The 19,380-nt window shown below is 29.5% G+C and overlaps 1 protein-coding gene across 2 annotated transcripts in view; it reads right to left on the reverse strand.

Annotated features, from left to right (window-relative positions):
* The window catches only part of LOC142330060 (uncharacterized), a 117,325-nt gene that overhangs the window by 70,683 nt on the left and 27,262 nt on the right, over positions 1-19,380 (reverse strand). For both annotated transcript variants that reach the window (XM_075375095.1, XM_075375094.1), the window contains 6 exons: positions 15,936-15,985; positions 11,614-11,679; positions 10,304-10,408; positions 8,623-8,764; positions 4,565-4,689; positions 2,757-2,963 (listed from right to left, as the gene is read on the reverse strand). In XM_075375095.1, the coding sequence (XP_075231210.1) occupies positions 2,757-2,963; positions 4,565-4,689; positions 8,623-8,764; positions 10,304-10,408; positions 11,614-11,679; positions 15,936-15,985 (695 nt within the window). The remainder of the gene's footprint in view (positions 1-2,756; positions 2,964-4,564; positions 4,690-8,622; positions 8,765-10,303; positions 10,409-11,613; positions 11,680-15,935; positions 15,986-19,380) is intronic.

A 19,380-nucleotide genomic window follows, 5' to 3' on the forward strand; every position in this document is an offset into this window, starting at 1 on the left:
ACTTATTACAAAAAATAAAAAGTTGTTTACAGAAAATAGATTGAAAGAGAAATGTAGCAAAAAGAGAAACATAAAATTACACTCTCTGCTGTTATTAACCTAATGAAACAGAATCATCATCTATGATCTTCATAGATTAAAATGCAATCCTTTCTTCCAGCTACAATTACCCAGTTAGTATAAAATAACATACCCAAGTTGTTTACTTGAACAATCCAGCAGTAGTGGATAAAATTCAAGCTCTGTAATAGGGAGGTGATGATCTCTTCAATACCTTTGCATTCAGTTAAGATTTATAATCACTAAAATAATACAGATGACTCGAGCAATTTTGAAAAGTAAATAATCTTTTATCCTTGATTATATCCTTATATGTCTACAATCAGTTTTAAATCTAACAACTTAAAGGAGCTTAATTTCAGTTTGGTTGTAAGAGGATCAAACTACATTCAACAATCCCAAGCCTCTGAATGTTGGAATACAAAATATTTAAAACAGTTCCATCAGTCTTACGTTTCTTAAAATGCTAGAATCTAATTACTGCTTTTCTATTAATCCATCAGTAATTACAGTGTTCCAAATCCAGTAAGTTGTAGCTCAGTTTAAATATTATGCTTATGGTATGTAGTTATAAATCTTTGTTTATTTTTATTAATTTTTTTTAAAAATATACTCCTTTACAAAAAAAAGATTATTTTTATTACAAATAGTTCCGTAATTCATTTTCACTACTAGTTAATTTTATTTTTATTTTATTTAATCCATTATACTTTACTCTATTTTATTTACACATATATTTCTATTAATAACTAATATCTTACAATTATTACATGTAATTACATGTATGTAATTAATTATATCATTAATATTAATGACATTAAAACTAAGTGAGATGAATGTCTATAAAATGAATTAACTGGAAATAGCAACAAAAGTAACACATTGTAAACATTTATTTATGTTCTCATTAAGTAAATAAATAATTGAAATTGAAAAAATTAAATGATCTGCCACAGTTAATATATATATTTGTTTTAGTAACATTTAAAACAATTCTATTTTTTTTTTTTATTTTTCCTTCTCAATTCATTACTGTTGTATAAATTACATTTTTGAGATAAACATGATAAAATTACAAAACAAAAGATGTATTACTCTTTTAACTGCCAACTTCTAGACATCAGTTTTCAAGAAAACATTATGTGAGCAGTTGATAAATTCAATAGTGTAACAACGATGAACCCACATTAGCTTTCATTTCACTTTACTTAATGTCTAAATATGTACGTATTGTATATATGTACTGTATAAATATGTATGTATTTAAAAAACAATTATTTTAAATAATTTCTCTTGAGCTATATTGGTAAGAGGAGTATTTTCATAAAATTTAATGTGTTAGTTTTTCAAAACAAGTCATAACATGACAAAGCATGCATTAACATAATTTATGTGAACATTCTTTGCATAATCTTTTGTGATTGTTCTGTAACACAAAGTCAATTTCACTAAACATAAAGATTTGTATGTTACTATAATAATAATAATAATAATAGTAACAGTACTTTGAGGACTATTTTTAATCCCAATATTGTAACACCTGAAAAGGTTTCAGATTTGTTTATTCATTTTAACTATACAGATTCAAACATTAAATCCCTTTTTTCTATTAAAAGATAATATTTTATTGTATTCTATGTCACCATCTTATTTGTTATTTTTATTTGTTATCTTCAATCATAGCTAAGGAAACTCACTTTTTCTAACTCCAGAAAACTATACAATATAAAGAGTTCACCAACATTTCTGAAGTCTTGCCACACTTCTTCAACCTGTAAATTTCTATTTTCAGAAAAGTATCATCTATCATTAAGCCTACATGGTCTCCATTGTTCTTTATCATGTTCTGTCATACACTGCACAACCTTAATAATTTTAGTTAATTTCTAATTTCCTTATTTCCTCATTATACAGCCTGTCCTCACCTGAGCAACCTTTAACTGCACGCAGAAATTTAATTTCAACTGCTTAAACCCTACTCAATACTCTTTTTCTAAGCACCCAAGTTTCAATTCCAAAATGCAACGTGGATACTGCCACCATTTTATTAAACTTCATCTGTGCCTCTTTTCTAATTTTCTGTTATAGAATACTCTGAATTGTATCATAATTTAAAATTTGCTGATCTTAAAACTCATGTCTTATCCTCTTCATACATTATGTCATACCCAATACAATTAAAAAGACAGCACTCTAGAATTTGATTATTAATTGTGATGACTTTATTGTATAATGTTGTAGCTGATTCTTTCAAGCAAATTTCTACAATCGTGAACAAAATGTGCAGTCAAAGTATAAAAACATTCACACATTTCTTTAAACAAATGTCACTTCATTTTGGTAAATTTTTAAAAATTATTATTAAAAGAAAACAAGTGCACAGTATAAAAGTAAAGTATAATAAATAATTTAAAAGTGTTCATAGTTAATTTAATCTGAAATTAATAGCAATGAACTTATATGCAGATCTTCTAAATGGTAAATGGGTGAATAATAAATAAATTCAGATATCTGTTGAAAATGTTTGTCAGCAGCAGTCATTCCATATTGGACTATGCCTAGATACTTATTTCACTTTTCATAATCACCTGCAACTTTCTACAGTAGATAGAAGTAAACGGACAAGTTCAACTGTTCACTATTAATAGTAATATATAAATATACTCAAATTAAAATATTAGATAAAAAAATATTACAATAAGACCAGTTGGTCCAGGTTGACCAGGCACACCACTAGCTCCTTTTTCACCAGCAGGTCCTTGCTCTCCCTTAGCTCCATCTAAACCTGGAAAACCTCTATGTCCTTTTGCGCCATGCAATCCTGGCATTCCAGGTAAACCCCTTGGTCCTGGAGGCCCTGTTGGACCTGCTGACCCAGGTTCTCCATCATCCCCAGGCATTCCCTTAAAAAACGCACATTTATCAATTAGATTTCAAACTCTAACACTTAGAATGTTTCAATCACAACAATCAGGAAAAAACAATAAATATATTATTAATATATATATATGTATATATATATATATATATATATATATATATATATATATATATACATAGTATTTATAAACCACCAGACACACACATATAAAGCAAGACCGATCTTACTTTCAATCTAATAAGGCCTTTTCAAACCCTATAGATTCATCATCAGTTATTAAAATACCATAATTATCATTAAGCATTGATCTACTTCGTCAACCAAGTCGTGACGTGGCTATGTATATATATATATATATATATATATATACACACACTTACATACTAAAGTCAAAGAAGGATGTCAGCATAAATTCAATTTCTTGTTCACCTTTAAACGCCTTCTTGGCAGGACAGTACGTATGATGTATGCACTAATTACATACATTTTCATACCAAACATTGGTAGAAATTGTGTTTTTTTTTACTCCCTTGACAAAGATTTTAGTGTATCTGTTAAACAGCAAGTGATTAGAACAATCAACAAGAACAAGTGATTAGAAAAGTGTGGTACAGTGTGTACCACACTGTAAAAGTGTTTTAAACATACACAGTTTTTTAGTTTTATTTTTTAAATAAACCAGTCAATCAAATTTGGATTTGCTCTAATGAAGAACCTGCTTATGAAGCAGATTCAATTATCTGCAAGCTTACAAAGATGATGTTCATAAAAACATTTTATGAGACTTGGCTAAAATTTAAACTGAGACCATATTAACCTAATCAACTGTTATATAACTGATATTCAGATCCATTGAAAGTTCATTTATCGTACTTTGGTACCAGCTATAAACCAAATTAATAATCTAAATAAATAACACTGCACATTCTACTTCATAAGTTAATAACCAAAAAAAGTCTAGCCAGGTAAAATTTGTTCAAAATTTTATGAAGATTAAATTTCCTATATAATTTTTGACAAATTAAAATTCAAGCATAAAAATGGCAATTCTGTCCAAAAGGTACATAAGCCAGTTTCTATTCCAGAGACTCCACTATATTTTTGAAATGCTATATAGCCTAAGTTTAAATCGGAACTAATACCAAATAACCAAAAAATTTAATTAAAAAAAGATAAGCTCTTCAGGAATGTTGAACTGAAAGAACGAATTTACATCTAAAATAACAGATTATTTATAAATATACCAAATATCAAGCTTAAAGAGCATTAACTGAAAACCCAAGGATATGACAGATAGCATCTATCAACAAAAAAAATAATATAACCACTCTTTCTATTTATTCAGAGTTTAAAACGTATAAAACCAAGAAATAATTTTCAACATTAATATCATCATCTTGAAATAATAAAAATAATTGTTGTTTCCTGGTTAAGGCAGTAAATTGTTTCTATTTCAACCAAATGGTTCTCCATATATGGAATATTTCAGGCAGCAATATCCAGGAAACATGAAGATAAAATTCCAACTACTGACATCATGTCGACTAAACCACTTCACAAAAGTCACTGTAATAGTTACAAAAAACAAACTGTATAAGTAATTAAAATAAATAATTAACTTACCTCTTTACCTGGTAATCCAGGCAAACCTCTTGGTCCTGGAGGTCCAGCAGGTCCTTGAGGACCAGCTTCTCCTGGTTCCCCTCTAACACCCTGAAATCCTTGAGGTCCAGGAGGCCCAGGTGGACCTATTAAAACAAACAAAATTTCAACCATTATAGTTTATTGCATAGCTCCTATTTATTTATTTTTTAAATAAAGAATTACATTTATTAGAACCAAAACAAGTTTACAGTATAAAACATATATAATAATAGTCAAAGTTCAAACTTAGGAAGTAAATAAATATTTATATTAAAAATTATTTAAATCAGACAAATTATTTTTTTATGGAAATGCACTCTAACAAACATAAAATAAATCAAAAATGATGAAGACAACAAAGAAAAAGACTAAAATTTTATATTAATTACAAATCTTTCTATCAACGACTATTTTTGAAAAATTTCTAAATTTTAATTAAAGGATTTTTATTATTTTTCAATGTTTAGTTGGCATTTTAAGCTCCTATACTGTATTTTGTTAGCTCATTTTTATTGTTTAACTTAGTTATCATAATTTGTAAGCTATAAGTAAACAATACTAGACAAAGAATTAAATCATGTCACAGTCATACATTATGATATCATATCTAATACTGAAGAGTGACCTTCATGGACAAGATTGTTCATGTCTGTGCAGGTCAAAGTATCTAGCTGAAAACACAGCTGTGTTGTTTGTATTATGCACTGGATTTAGGAATGAATTAATTTTGTTCAGGCTTATTGCTGTCTTTTGTTTGTTAACAGTGCAATGTCATAATGCCTCGAAATAGTGCAAATGATGTGGATGCCTTTTATTTTGTATGTGGTGAATTTACCATAAAATCAAATAGAAAAAACATTACATTTTTAATTAAAAAAGCATATCATTTGTACTTTCAGTATAAAATTGGTGATCAGAATAAGATATGGGCTTCTCGTGTAGTACACACTAATTGTTCTGTACATTTAAGAGGATGGCTGAGAGGTACACTGAAGGCTTTGCCATTTGGTGTACCTATGGTTTGGTGTGAACCAAGTGATCATGTAATCAATTGTTACTTTTGTATATCAAATGTGTCTGGAATTTCTAAAAAAATCGAAACATACTGTAAAATATCCTTTATTGCAATCTGCAATCAGGCCTGTACCTCACAGTGAAATTTTCCCAGTTCCTGAGCCACCTGTGAATGTATGTTTCGAAAGCAGCGATGAAGAATCAGGGAATACTGAAGAAGACAATGATTTTGATTTTGAATTATCTTCCAATAAACCACATCTTATATCACATGGTGAATTAAATGACTTGGTTAAGAATTTAAATTTATCAAAACTCAAGCTGAACTGTTAGGACCAAGATTGCAATGTTGGAATTTACTTAAAAAAAAAAAAACTTTCAGGCTTGTAAAGCCGACAAAAATAACTTTCTCAGTACTTTATTGATGAAAATAATTTGGTTTATTGCAAAATATTGATGAGCTTATGTTGCACTTAGGACAAGTTCATAAACCTGAGGACTGGCACCTTTTCATAGATTCGTGCAAGTATAGTTTTAAAGTGGTTCTACTACACAATGGTAATAAATATCCTTCAATACCAATCGCTTATGGCATTAATTTGAAAGAGACATACGATGTGGTGAAAGACGTTCTTGAAAAAATAAATTATAAAAAACAAAGCTGGAACATATGTGGTGATCTGAAAGTTATAGTTATTTTGTTAGGCATGCAGTTAAGCTATACTAAGTAGTGTTTTCTTTGCGAATGGGACAGTCGAGCTAGGGTTAAACATTATGTTACCAAATAGTGAAGAAATGAGACAACTTATCTCCAAATGGGAAAAATATTATTCATAAGCCCTTAGTTGAACCCAAAAAAATATTTTTACCCCCTCCTATATCAATCTAGGACTAATGAAAAATTCTGTAAAAGCAATGAAGAAGGATAGTCCTGGATTTTTGTACATCAGACAGAAATTTCCGAATGTAAGTGAAGGAAAAATTAAAGAAGGAATATTTGTTAGTCCTCAAATAAGAGAGTTGGTCAAAAATTATGTATTTAACTCGATGTTAAATAATGTAGAAAGTGCAGCTTGGGCTTCATTTAGAGACGTTTGCAAAAATTTTCGGTAAATAAAAATCCGATAATTACCACGACATTGTTAATCAACTTCTTACTTCACACAGAGCTATGGATGTAATATATGTTTGAAAATGCATTTTCTCCACTCATATCTGGACTTTTTTCCAGACAACCATGGAGATGTAAATGACGAACACGGTGAATGTTTCCACCAAGAATGTGATGGATAGCTGTGATGGATAAGTTCGGTGATGGATAGCTGCTATAAAGGGAAATGGAAAACTAACATGCTAGCCAATTACAGTTGGAGATTAATTCAGTATGTGCCTGAGGCTATTTATAAAAGAAGGGCACAGCGAAATCATTCTAACACAGGTATGGCCATGCAAAATTATAAATTTTACAGATTTTTACTATTTTTTCCCTTAATTTTTTTTGAAGTGTAATTTATTTAAAACTAAGGATGATAGAAAAATTATATTTACAGATCTGCAATCTCTGCAAAAAACAATTCAACAAATTTCAAATTCAAGAATTTTTTTGTCCATCAGTGTTATATTTAATCTGTGAAAAATATTCTTAATTAGAATGAAAGTACTTATAAACTAAACTTTTGGTGCCATAATGCAAGTCTGGATGTTCTTCTTATAGAAATAGTTTCTTTTTACCTATAAAAACCTATCAATTTACAAATGATAAAATTAAGCAGGGTATGCTGGATGAGGATCTAAAAGTTGTATTTGTGTAAATTTTGAAACTGTAAAATGAACAAATTATATAAAGCTATTATCTTCTATAAAACTGAACTTTATTTATGAAACATAACTCTATTTTACAACTTAATTTATATAATATAATGTTATTTAAGTTCATATAATGCCTTCAGTAACTTTTATAGCCACCATCAGTTACTGTGCAATTGTATTTTATTCTATTAGCTGTGTTAAATCTAGTAATTTTCTTGAGTTAACTCACATTTTTACAATGTAATCAAAAAGTATGTTAGAATTTAATGCCTTTGCTTATTTTATAAGAGTTGTGTAGAGATTTTATAATGTTTAAATATTTTATTACATATAGCAAAATTAATAATATAATAAAAAATAAATTACACAACAATATATAAATTAATCAGACATAATTCAAATCTAATATTTTTAATTACATTCTATATATGTTTCTTCCTAACTTAAAAAAATCATTAGCAATAACATAAGCTAGCTCTAGAATGAATGATAAAGACCTTTATAATCACCAGTCACTGGAGATGTAAAAACACTAAAAATGTTTATAACATGATTTTATAAAACATTACATTTAATAAATTATGTTCGGTTTGTTAGTTAAATAAATTAATAATTTTACATAATTTTCAAAACCAACCATAGACATTTTCAAAAAAAATTAATTATAGAGACAGTCTTAAACTAATTAAGAACCATTTAAGTAAATAAACAAATTTATAATACAATCCAGTGAAGATGAAGATAGTCAGATAAAGACACAAATGGTTCAGAGTAAGTTAATTACTAAGTTAATTTTCCTCAAGGTTGAACTAGATTCTGAAAGATAAGAAACTGTTCAAATCATTATCTTTATTTTGTAATTTATGGGGATCAGTTCATAAAACATTTTTAGACATAAATATTTGATCATTTTTTTTAATTTTCTGAGATTCTATGGACAAATGTTTCAGCTGATATGTTAATGTATTAGGAAACAGATAACAGCTTTTTAGTACCCAAATAATGGAAGAAATTTATTTTCAACACAGAACTGATGGTTTTAAATGTGTAATAGTTTTTGTTCTTTCAACATTGCAAAAATTAGATTTCCTTAGTCACCTCTTTAAATGAATCTATATTTTTAAACACTACCTGATAGTATATTGCAAAATTTAAAAAAGTTTTAAGACTCATGGTCACACCCACAGATACAAATTAGTGTTATCACTTCTTACCTGGTATACCACGAGCTCCAGTTGGTCCAACTTGAGCTTGTAAATACTGGAATGCATCTGGAGGAAACCCATTACCAGTTGGCCCTTTGTCATTTCCATTTCCACTGCTGGCTAATGCTAAATGATGATAATATGTTGATATCTGAGAACAGAAAGATCAAAATAAAAAAAATATATAATGTTACATTATAATAAAATAATAATCTGTAATATTCATTCATATACATATTTAATGAAGTAATTAAATATATTGAAGTTTTTAATAGAAATTAATAAACAGATGCTATGATATATATATATATATATATATATATATATATATATATATACTATAATATTTTAATAAATTCAATTTTTAATGAAATGAAGCAATATAAGAGCAACAGAAAAAAGTAATCACTGCATATTTATTAAAAAGCATGCTCAAAAAGTAAGGTTTGCAAATGTCTACGCACAAGTGTTGTGGTTATCACAACCATGCACACACACTCACATGCATGTATGCGTACACATACAAATACTAAACACTAACTTCCATTATGTTTTAGCAAAACACTAACCCCCATGACAACTACAAATCATGTTTATATCTTATTTTATGCATTTAAACTGTAGAAGTTAATCAGAGAAACTACCAAATAAAAAAGAAAATACTGTTTCTTAACTGTTTTTTTAAACACAAGAAACTTGAAACCATTTGAAATTCATTACCAGGTACAAGAAATATACTATTAAAATCCTCTGGGTAATGGAATGGTTAAAATACTGGGTGAGGCAGTTAAAAGAAATACTTGGAGAAGATCCATGATACCATGCCCACTGGACAGCTATCTGTGACCAGTGATGAATTAATTAATGAAACAATCTTAAAATTGCGTAGAAATAAACAGTTTAAAATTATCCCTTTCCTAGACATTTTCTGTAATTTTAAGGATTGTTCTCTGTGTTGCCAGATCATTTGTACTTTTAAAAGTAATGTTCATGCTAGGTACAAAGTTATTCTTCAATGACACAAAATTGATCTCTGTTACACTTGTTTTCTCTAATGCAATACAAAGAGGAAGGTGAAATGTTCTTAATGCCATGATGTCTTAGTAAAGAGACAAGAGCATCAAATGATTCTGATTCAAAACAAGACTACACAAAGGTATGTGACATTGCTGTAAAGGAAGCACAAATTTAGGCTATGTCAACCGAGAAGAACATCAGTATTTTACCTTTTTTTGGACTGACAAAAAGTTCGTAGTTTAAGATACGGATAATGATAAGAAAAAGTTTTCTCAAAAAGAAACCAATTTTTTTAACCTAAAAGGTACGTTAAAAGTATACTTTATTAATCATGTTCATTGACTTTTTTAATGAGCGTTTCCATTTATTGTTTTTTTGTAAAAGTAGTAATAATTAAGAAAATATGTCATTGGACAATGCTTTGTTAAATAAGAACAAACATAAATTGTCGGTGTATTAATAAGAAGAAAATCTGCAGTCCATAACATTTCCCAAAATGGAAAATTTTTTCTAGTTACAAGTAGGATTTGTAAAACATTAACTTTTTTCTTTATTGTTTCTGAATGAGACACTAATCTTTTAGAACATACTTCAGTTGTCAATCAGACCACGCTATAATTCTAAATCAAATATATAAAAGTTATGTCTTTAAATATAAAAAATAATTACTTACATCGGGTATAATACCAGGTGGGCCTGGAATTCCGGGTACACCTGGTGGCCCAGGAATGCCTGGATCTCCTGGTATACCTCTCACTCCTTGAGGACCATCATCTCCCTGTCAATATGAAAAATGTATATTTTTTAATTTATCAGTACAATATATTTAATGCAGTACAATGCAGTAGTACCATACACTATACGTAAGGTAAAGAAAACACAATTCTAAAATATATTAATTTTTACTGAATAGAAGAAATTTTGTGGGACTTATTTTATAGACAATATAAGTACCTAAATGAATTTTGGAAAATTGCGGAGAAGCAATTAAAGGAAGAACAGTAACGTTTGAAGAGATAATTTCTATGATTCACTTAATTTTTTCAGTAAGAGTTGTGATGGAAAAGACAGGCAAAATTTAATAAGTAGATAGTATTTCCAGATTTATGATGATATTGAAAGAAAAGTATGAAGGATACAGGAAAGGAGAATGGAAGTAGAAGAAAGAATCTATGAAAGGCGGTAATAAAAATAATAAAGGCAATTTAGTAAAAATGGTGGGACCTGTGTAAAAATGAAATGGGATTCTTAGAGTAATTTGATAATTGGAATAAGATAAAGGAGTATACTTTCACTGTCACCCTTATTGTTACAATAGTGATTTGAAATTTGTAAACAACAATTAGCATTGTAAAGAAAGGAGGGAAGAAAAGTATGAGTGTTTGTGTTGATATTGATGGTATGAAAGTCAAAATAAAGTATATAGAATTCTTGATGAATGGAATAAGTGGACTGATAGCACATGATATGGAATGAATTAAGGAAAAGAGCAAGAAATTAGTAGCAATTAAAAAAGAGAGAACAAAGAGGTAAGCTAGAACTAGAACATAAATTTCTGTAAAAAGTTGTAAAAATAAGTTGTAAAAGTTGTAACATAAGGGTGTAAAAAGTTTCATTTATTGAATATAGGCTATGTTCAATAGTACAGGAAATGGAACATTTCCAAAAGAAGATTTGAATATATGAAGAAGAAACAGCAATAAGAATTTGAATTAGGAGAAAAGTGGTGAGAGATTAAGAAGTATATGTAATAAAAGAAGGCTACATAAAGAGTAGTAGTGGCGTGGGGAGGAACCGAAATAAAGATGGTCTTTGATGTATTGCCTAACCTAAGAAAACTGAATAATTGAAAAAAAGAAGAAAAAACTCTTTTTTTGCACCATAAATTATAAAAATATTTTTTCTTAACGGTAATTCATATTAAAATTTTTCTTCGATGTCATTAAAGAAAACACAGTAAATCTTTTAAAAAAATAAACTTACTCTAGGTCCTGATACAGGAATAAATTCAGATCCAGTGCTCTCTACTTCTTCTGTACTTGGTTTTTCCTGAAGAAACATTAATACTTTTATTAATACAATACTTTAAAATTTAATTAAATCAAATCAGAATATTATGCAAATGAAAATACTTCTGTTCATTTGACATTATGCTACAGTAATTTGCTTCAAGAATGAATAATAATTTAATAATAATAATATAATTAATAGTTTACTATTAATAATAGATAAATCAAAGCATATCTAATACACAATAGCAAATGCTTAAATAGTTTTTGACTGAAAAATGAGTGAGAAAAAGTAAATTTTCCTGAGTAGACGGTTATTTTTTTTCAAGGTCCGATTGGTCACAAAATTAAAACCACAGTGAAAATAAAAAATTTTTTATTTGTAACAAGTACTTATATAGTTACGCTATTTTTCTACTAGTCGCTACTCCGATTTAGACATTTGTCGTAGCGTGGTACCAACTTTCCAATACCCTCGTCATAGAATGGAGCCGCCTGTCTTTTCAGCCATGTTTCTATGCTGGTCTGCAGCTCGATATTTGTGCCAAAATATTGTCCTCCTAGCCAGCATTTCATGTGAGCAAAGAGGTGAAAATTGGATGGAGCCAGGTCCGGGCTGTATAGTGGGTGATCAAACATTTCCCAACAAAAACGCTGCAGGAGCTTCTTTGTTACAGCTGCGGTGTGCAGCCGAGCATTGTCATGGAGAAAGACAATGCCTGATGACAACATTCCTCTCCGCTTATTCTGAATTGCCCTTTGTAGACGTTGAAGAGTCACGCAGAATGAGGCTGCAGTGATGGTCGTGCCACATTCCATGAATTCCACTAAGAGAACTCCATTCCGGTCCCAGAACACACTAGTCATATACTTTCAGTTGGAGAAGGTTCGCTTGAACTTGTTTGGTTTACTGGGAGAATGAGAATGCATCCACTGTTTGGATTGTTCTTTTGTTTCTTCAGTTTCGAAATGGACCCATGTCTCGTCCCCTGTGACAATTTTGTTCAAAAAATCTTCTCCTTCATTGTGGTAGCGCTGGAGAAACGTTAGGGAGGCATCCATTCTCATTGTTTTGTGATGGTCGGACAGCATCTTGGGAACCCATCTCGCACAGTTTGCGGTACATAAGTCTCTCACTCACGATGGTGTAGAGAGCTGACCTTGAAATTTCAGGAAACGAATCACTCAATACAGAAATTGTGAACCGACAATTTTCTCGAATTGCCTCATCCCCTCGCTCAACAAGATCATCAGTTGACACTCGTTTCCTTCCCTGACCACCTCCATCATGAACATCTGTACGTCCTCCTTTAAAGTTCCTGCACCACTGTCGCAATTTGCTGTCACTCATTGAAGTTTTACCATACACATTACTTATTCGTCGATGAATTTCAGCTGCATTACACCCCTCAGCCTGAAGAAATTGAATTACCGCACGCACTTCACATTTGGTGGGGGATGCTATTGTTGTAGACATGTTTACGTGCTAGCTGTGTGTTCAGAACTAAACGAAGTGACGCAGCATGCTTGAAGGCCATACTAGAGATGCTGCGCAACACATATGCGCAAAGGTTCATCTGAGTTTTGCACGGGTTGTTATTTTGGGACCAATCGGACCTTGAAAAAAAAATAACCCTCATAGATATAATGGTTACCATTTTGGCCCTAATATTAATTTTTTAAAAGGAAACTAGACATTTATAACTAAGGAATTTATAAATAGCAAAAAGACACAAATAGAGAATGAAATAATATGTTTGAAGTTTTAAGAAAAATCAGTTGAAATATAGAAAAAGAAGAATCATTTATAATCTGTGATGAGCAGAAAATGAAGAAAAATAAGCTAAATTCAGAAAAGAGTCAAAAACTATCCCCACTGCTTCAACTAGTGACATTTGCTGTATGAGGAGGATAATCTTGAATCATAGATCGTAAAGCCACAATTTGAGTCAGCAGCATTGTTACATCAAATCTACTTCCCATGCAAATTCTATTTTATTACAATGGAGCTTGATCATGATCATATGTTTATGGTAAAAGTATTTTATAAAAAGGTGACTGTATGAAGCAACACAAAGAGAATTCCATCATCACTTTTAACTTTGGCATTATGATCTATTCCATCAGCAGGCGCTATAAAGATGTGGGGGGGAAATTTGAAGTGGGAATTAAGTATCATGTAAGAAATATTCAGGCCTAATAAAAATAAACAAACACAAGAAACAATATTAAAATAGAGCCTCATTCCTGCAGAGTCCATACTGTTTGGTATGACAGTATGTTATGTCACTGGGCATGTCTCATTGTACTTTGAACCAAATATTAATCCTAGATTTAAATATTCATTTACACAAGTTTCAAGCAGTTCAGGAATTGAGAAAAATGATTCTAATAGCAAAGTTCAAATTCAAATTTCTTGAAAAATATTTGACTGTCTGGATGAAGCCCACTTACATTTAATGATTAAGTTAATAAACAGAACTTTCATTTCTAGCCTAGGAGAATCCTCACTTTTTTACGCTGACTGTTACACAGTAAAAAAATTGACTATATGATGTGAAACATTATCAGAATATATTACAGTACTTATCTATTTGAAAATGATAAACACAATTCAGTTACTGTGACTTCAGCACATGATTTAGGCACTCTCAGTGATAAACTAAAAATCATCTAGGGAATGATTCTGCATGGTTTCAGTATGATAGATCTAGAGATCATAGTACAAGAATATTGATTTCCACTTTACAAAATACTTTTGGAGAACACATCATGCCCTACAATGATAATACAATTTGCTTTCAAGGATACCAGATGTCAATGATTTATTTTTATAGGATATTTAAAAAACCAACTGCTCTCTCATTATCTTGATAGTACTAATGAACTGAATAATGGAAATTTAGAGTGATTAAGCAATCTACTGATACGTCACTGGTAGTTACAACAAATTTACATTCACAAATGCATGAATCCACATTATGAATAGTTACCATATACAGAATTTATCTTTTAAAAAATGTAATTTATAAAATTCAAAATGAATGACTTAAGCCATGTAAATGTGAAAATAAAATAAGTTTAAACCACATTACATATACATTTAAACTGCCCATTATTACACACCATCCAGTACATAAAAATCCAATTAGAGTATAAAAGGAAGAATTTTACAGCAGAGTAATCTTAAGATCAAAAATTAAGACGTTAAAATTTTCTACCAACACTGATCTTTAGTTAGAAACAAAAACTGAATTAGAATGGATACTGAATGATATGAACTCATTGCACAAAGTAAAAATAATATATAAATATTATTTTGCATATTTTGCACTGTATTTAATACAGTGCAAAATAAATTTATATTTAATAATTACTTTTATAAATGAAGGTTAAAAATGGACATGCCACTATCAATCTTGTCTGAAATTTATAGCAAACCCAAACCCAACCCCAAAAAATATCTTAAGATGGTACTTTCATAAAAAATAAAAAAATATATTGCATAAAGAAATAAATCATTAAAAAAAAATCCTGTGAGATATTATTTATATTAATCATTATAATACTTCTTTAAAAAATAAGTAATTCGATAATTTATTTAATTATGTTAGCACTATACCACAAGAAAAATTTAATAGCAATGTCATCTACAAGATTGCAATAACTACAAACAATTTACATATTAGTATTAAAAATAATAGAGTGAGTATTTGAACAAAATACTGATCAAATTAAAGAACTTTTTAAATCTTGCTGATCACCTCATTACGTATGGTTATATAACAACTACAGGGAATAATCTAGAAATATAAAAATAATTAACTTGAACATAGTCATCAAAATATACATATACATTATGATGGTAGGTTTTGAATATGATAAACTATTTAAACTGGCACATCTTATTTTAAAAACCACTGTTTAAATCAGCTAGCTGATCAAGACAAATGTGAATTTTTACATGAAACATTGCTTGACATACTTATATTTTGTAACTGATAATGAATAAATAGATTTGAAAAGCTTAATTTATAAACTGGTAAACTTTATACAACTGCTATTTTTGGATTCAAAGGTGGATTTGTTTTAAGTAGCATTTCATCAAAAATGCAATTGTGTAAAAACTAATTATGAATTACAGTAATTCATAAGTATTATTTCAATTAGATAAGATCATACTTATTCAAATACAACAGACAATACTGAAAAAGAAATATGAACATTCAAAAGAAACAATATTCAGTAAAAATTCTGTAATTACAGACAGTAGAAAATTAAATACATTATACTTACAGGAATAATATGAACAGAACCTGGAGGATTTCCTTCATTTGTAACAATTTCTGAAAATAAACATCTTTTTTATAATATTATAGGAAAAATAAATACTATCTACAATATAACATAACAAATTACAGTATGAAACTTCTTAAGAACAAGAATATTTTGCGGGAAACAAATATTATTATTTACTAAATTCTGATATAACCAGTACAAATTGGTTTTGTATCTATATGTATACCAGCTGAAAATATAGGGTAATAACTAAAGAAAAGAGAGAACATTTCAGGTTATTTTGAAAGGAAGGTATTTAGACTTTTTAAGGATGGAGAAAAATTGAAAATGTAGTGAAATATTGAGCTCAATAATCAAATGAATGGAAAAGAAAGTGTGTGCTTCATAAAGGACCAAACGATTTAACTTTGACACATGAAAAGACTGAAGAATACTGTTACAAAACTAAAAGTGATATTCAGAGAGAGGGGAAGAAGGATTGACCCAGGAAATGATGAGCGAGGTGAAATTGGATTTGGTTGTGTTGGATGGGAGGGATGTAGAGAAACATTATTGATAGTGTGAAAAACTACCGAAGAGGAGGCCAAAGTTCATAATGGGTAGTAGTGCAAAACAAAAACAGAACCAACAATTAACTTTTTTCTTTATTGTCTCAAAATATAAATTAATTTTCTTTTTCGATTAATTTTAAAATTTAAAAAAAAGGAAAAATATGTATAATCATAAGATCAGAATATTAATTTATCTTCATATTTAAATTAAAATGTTTGAGTTTGTTTTTTTTTTGGATTTTTGTGAATCCAATATTCCTTTGAGTCAAGAATTACTGAACCACCTTGGAACTATTCATTTACCATTGTTTTCATTGTAATTTAAGTTTATTATAAGAGATGAATAAATCGACCTAACTTTACAAAGAATGAAGAGTAAAAATTAAAAGACAGGTATTAAATATTTTAGTCATTTTTTAAGTATACTATTTATGATGACTTTTAAGTATACTATTTAAGTATACTATTTATGATGACTTTTACATGGTTCATAAGTAGAACTTAGACAATAGACTGAATTTTATTTTATTATTTTATGAATCAAAATCAAAAAAGGTTTTCAGAGATATCACTGATTTAATAGAAAATTTTATTTTAAGTTCCACAATTCTGTAGAGACAGATGAGTACCATTTTCCATAGAAAAGCCATTTTACATGTTGTAGACATAATTGCAGTTTTGCTTGTAAATTGCTAAAAGTAAAACTTATTAAGTGATTTTCATTTAACAACACACTCCACTTGTATGAACTGAAATCTCACTAATATCTATTATTTTTTTAATTGAAATGTTTTTTATTTTATCAGTAACAGATGCATTGTAACATATCTACCAATGACAGATTTATTTTTTTGTGTTTTTGTGCTCATATTGCATTCTTCTGTTACTACAATTTATAGTTTCATAAATAGAAATTGACCAAACACATTATTGTCAAAAACTGAAAATAAAAATAGATTCCATATGATGTGAAGTCTTCCCGTGCAGTGAAAATGCTGGGGAATATTCAGTATTACGAGTAATCAAAATTTTTGTTGAATTTTATTTCCTCAATAGTTTTTTGCATAATAATTTACTATTTACGACGGGACAAAATTAAAGTAAATAAAATTTAAAACAATTTTTTTATGGAATATTATCGGACTTTTTACGAGTTCCTTTCCAGAAAATAAATAAAATCTTGTACCCAGAAAATTAGCAAGCAATTTAAATTTTATTTAATAATTTATAAACAAATCGTTATTGTGAGTCAAGTTCTATAGTTTTAATGGGAACTACTGTACACCTACGTCATATGTCTTACTATATAATCTAATTAAGTGAATAATATATTATAAATATATAAAATTTCAGTAAATGACAAAATTTGCTGATAAAACCCAATTAATTATATAGAAAACAACAGATGAATTCACAAGTTTACCATTTATCTAAAAATGGTAAGTGGTAGATGGTAATGGCAATTTGTCTAAAAATGGTATGTCAACTTAACTTGTATACATAAATAAAGATTTATTTACCAAATGCCGGTAAAATCAAAACAAAAAACATATAACACAAAAAAACTTAAACTTTACCAGACCAAGTCTAATTAAAAGGTATACAACTAACCTCTCCCTCTATGAATTATGAGACCTTGCCGATGGTAAGGGGGCTTAAGTGCTCAGAGATACAAAGCAGCTGGACTGAAGGTGCAACCATATCAAAGAGGTATCTGTTGAGAGCCAGACTAAGGAATGATTCCTGAAAGAGGGCATTAGCTCTTTCAGTAGTTGTTAAGGGCGTAGGTCAGAAGGACTTAAACTAATCAACATATCAACATCACTCAAACATCTGAGCACTGTACAGCTGAAAACAATGGAAAACTACAGCTATTTTTTTTCCAAGAAGATGTAGCTCTTTACATTTTCATGTAACATAGGTGGAGGTGCCTTCCTTGGTAAAATATTCCAAAGGTAAACTGACCCCCGTTCAGATTTCTGGGTAGGGACTGCAAAAAATTAAAAACTAACAATCTATGAGTTGGAGGTTAGAAATCTAAAAAAAAAGTTGGTAGGTTAGAAAATTTAAAGAGGAAAATGGATAGGTTAAATGTAGATGAAGTAGGAATTGGCGAGGTTTGGTGAGAAGAGGAAAATGACTTTTGGTCAGAATAATTAACTCAGCTTCAAATAAAGGACAGGCAAGAGTAGGTTTCATAATGAACAAGAAGATAGGGAAGAGAGTAAAGTATTTCAAAATGCATAGCAATAGAATCATTGTAATAAGGATAAAATCAAAACCTAATCCGACAACGATTGGTAACGTCTATATGCCTACAAGCGCCCATGATGATGATGAGGTAGAGTGTGTATACGAAGAGATTGATGAAGCAATTAAACACGTAAAAGGAGATGAAAATTTAATAATAGTTGGAAGTTGGAATGCAAGCATTGGAAAAGGCAAAGAAGGAAATATTGTGGATGAACACAGGCTGGACAAAAGGAATGAAAGAGGGGACTGAAGCTTTGCACAAAGTATAATTTAATAATTACCAACACCCAGTTTAAAAATCACTATAGAATAATATACACATCAAAAAAGCCAGGTGATAATGCAAGGTATCAGATAGATTATATCCTGCAAGTGCCCATGACGATGATGAGATAGAGTGCGTAGATGCGTAGGTAGAGTGCAGAGGTGCATGCTGGATGTTCTGGGTCGGGTGGATATGTTCAGACCTGATGATTTTCAGAAGATAATGCTTCAGGGTGTGAAGCAGTGGACTATTATTGCAAATTATAATAGAAAGCTTTTAGAAGAACTTAATAACACAGAAAAAACTCGTAGGAGATGGTGAGCATTGGCGCAGCCTGCAAAGGAATGAGGCGTCAGAGGGTGCCAGGTTGGAT

This window comes from Lycorma delicatula, chromosome 9, assembly GCF_047948215.1.
Source record: "Lycorma delicatula isolate Av1 chromosome 9, ASM4794821v1, whole genome shotgun sequence".
Taxonomy (NCBI): domain Eukaryota; kingdom Metazoa; phylum Arthropoda; class Insecta; order Hemiptera; family Fulgoridae; genus Lycorma; species Lycorma delicatula.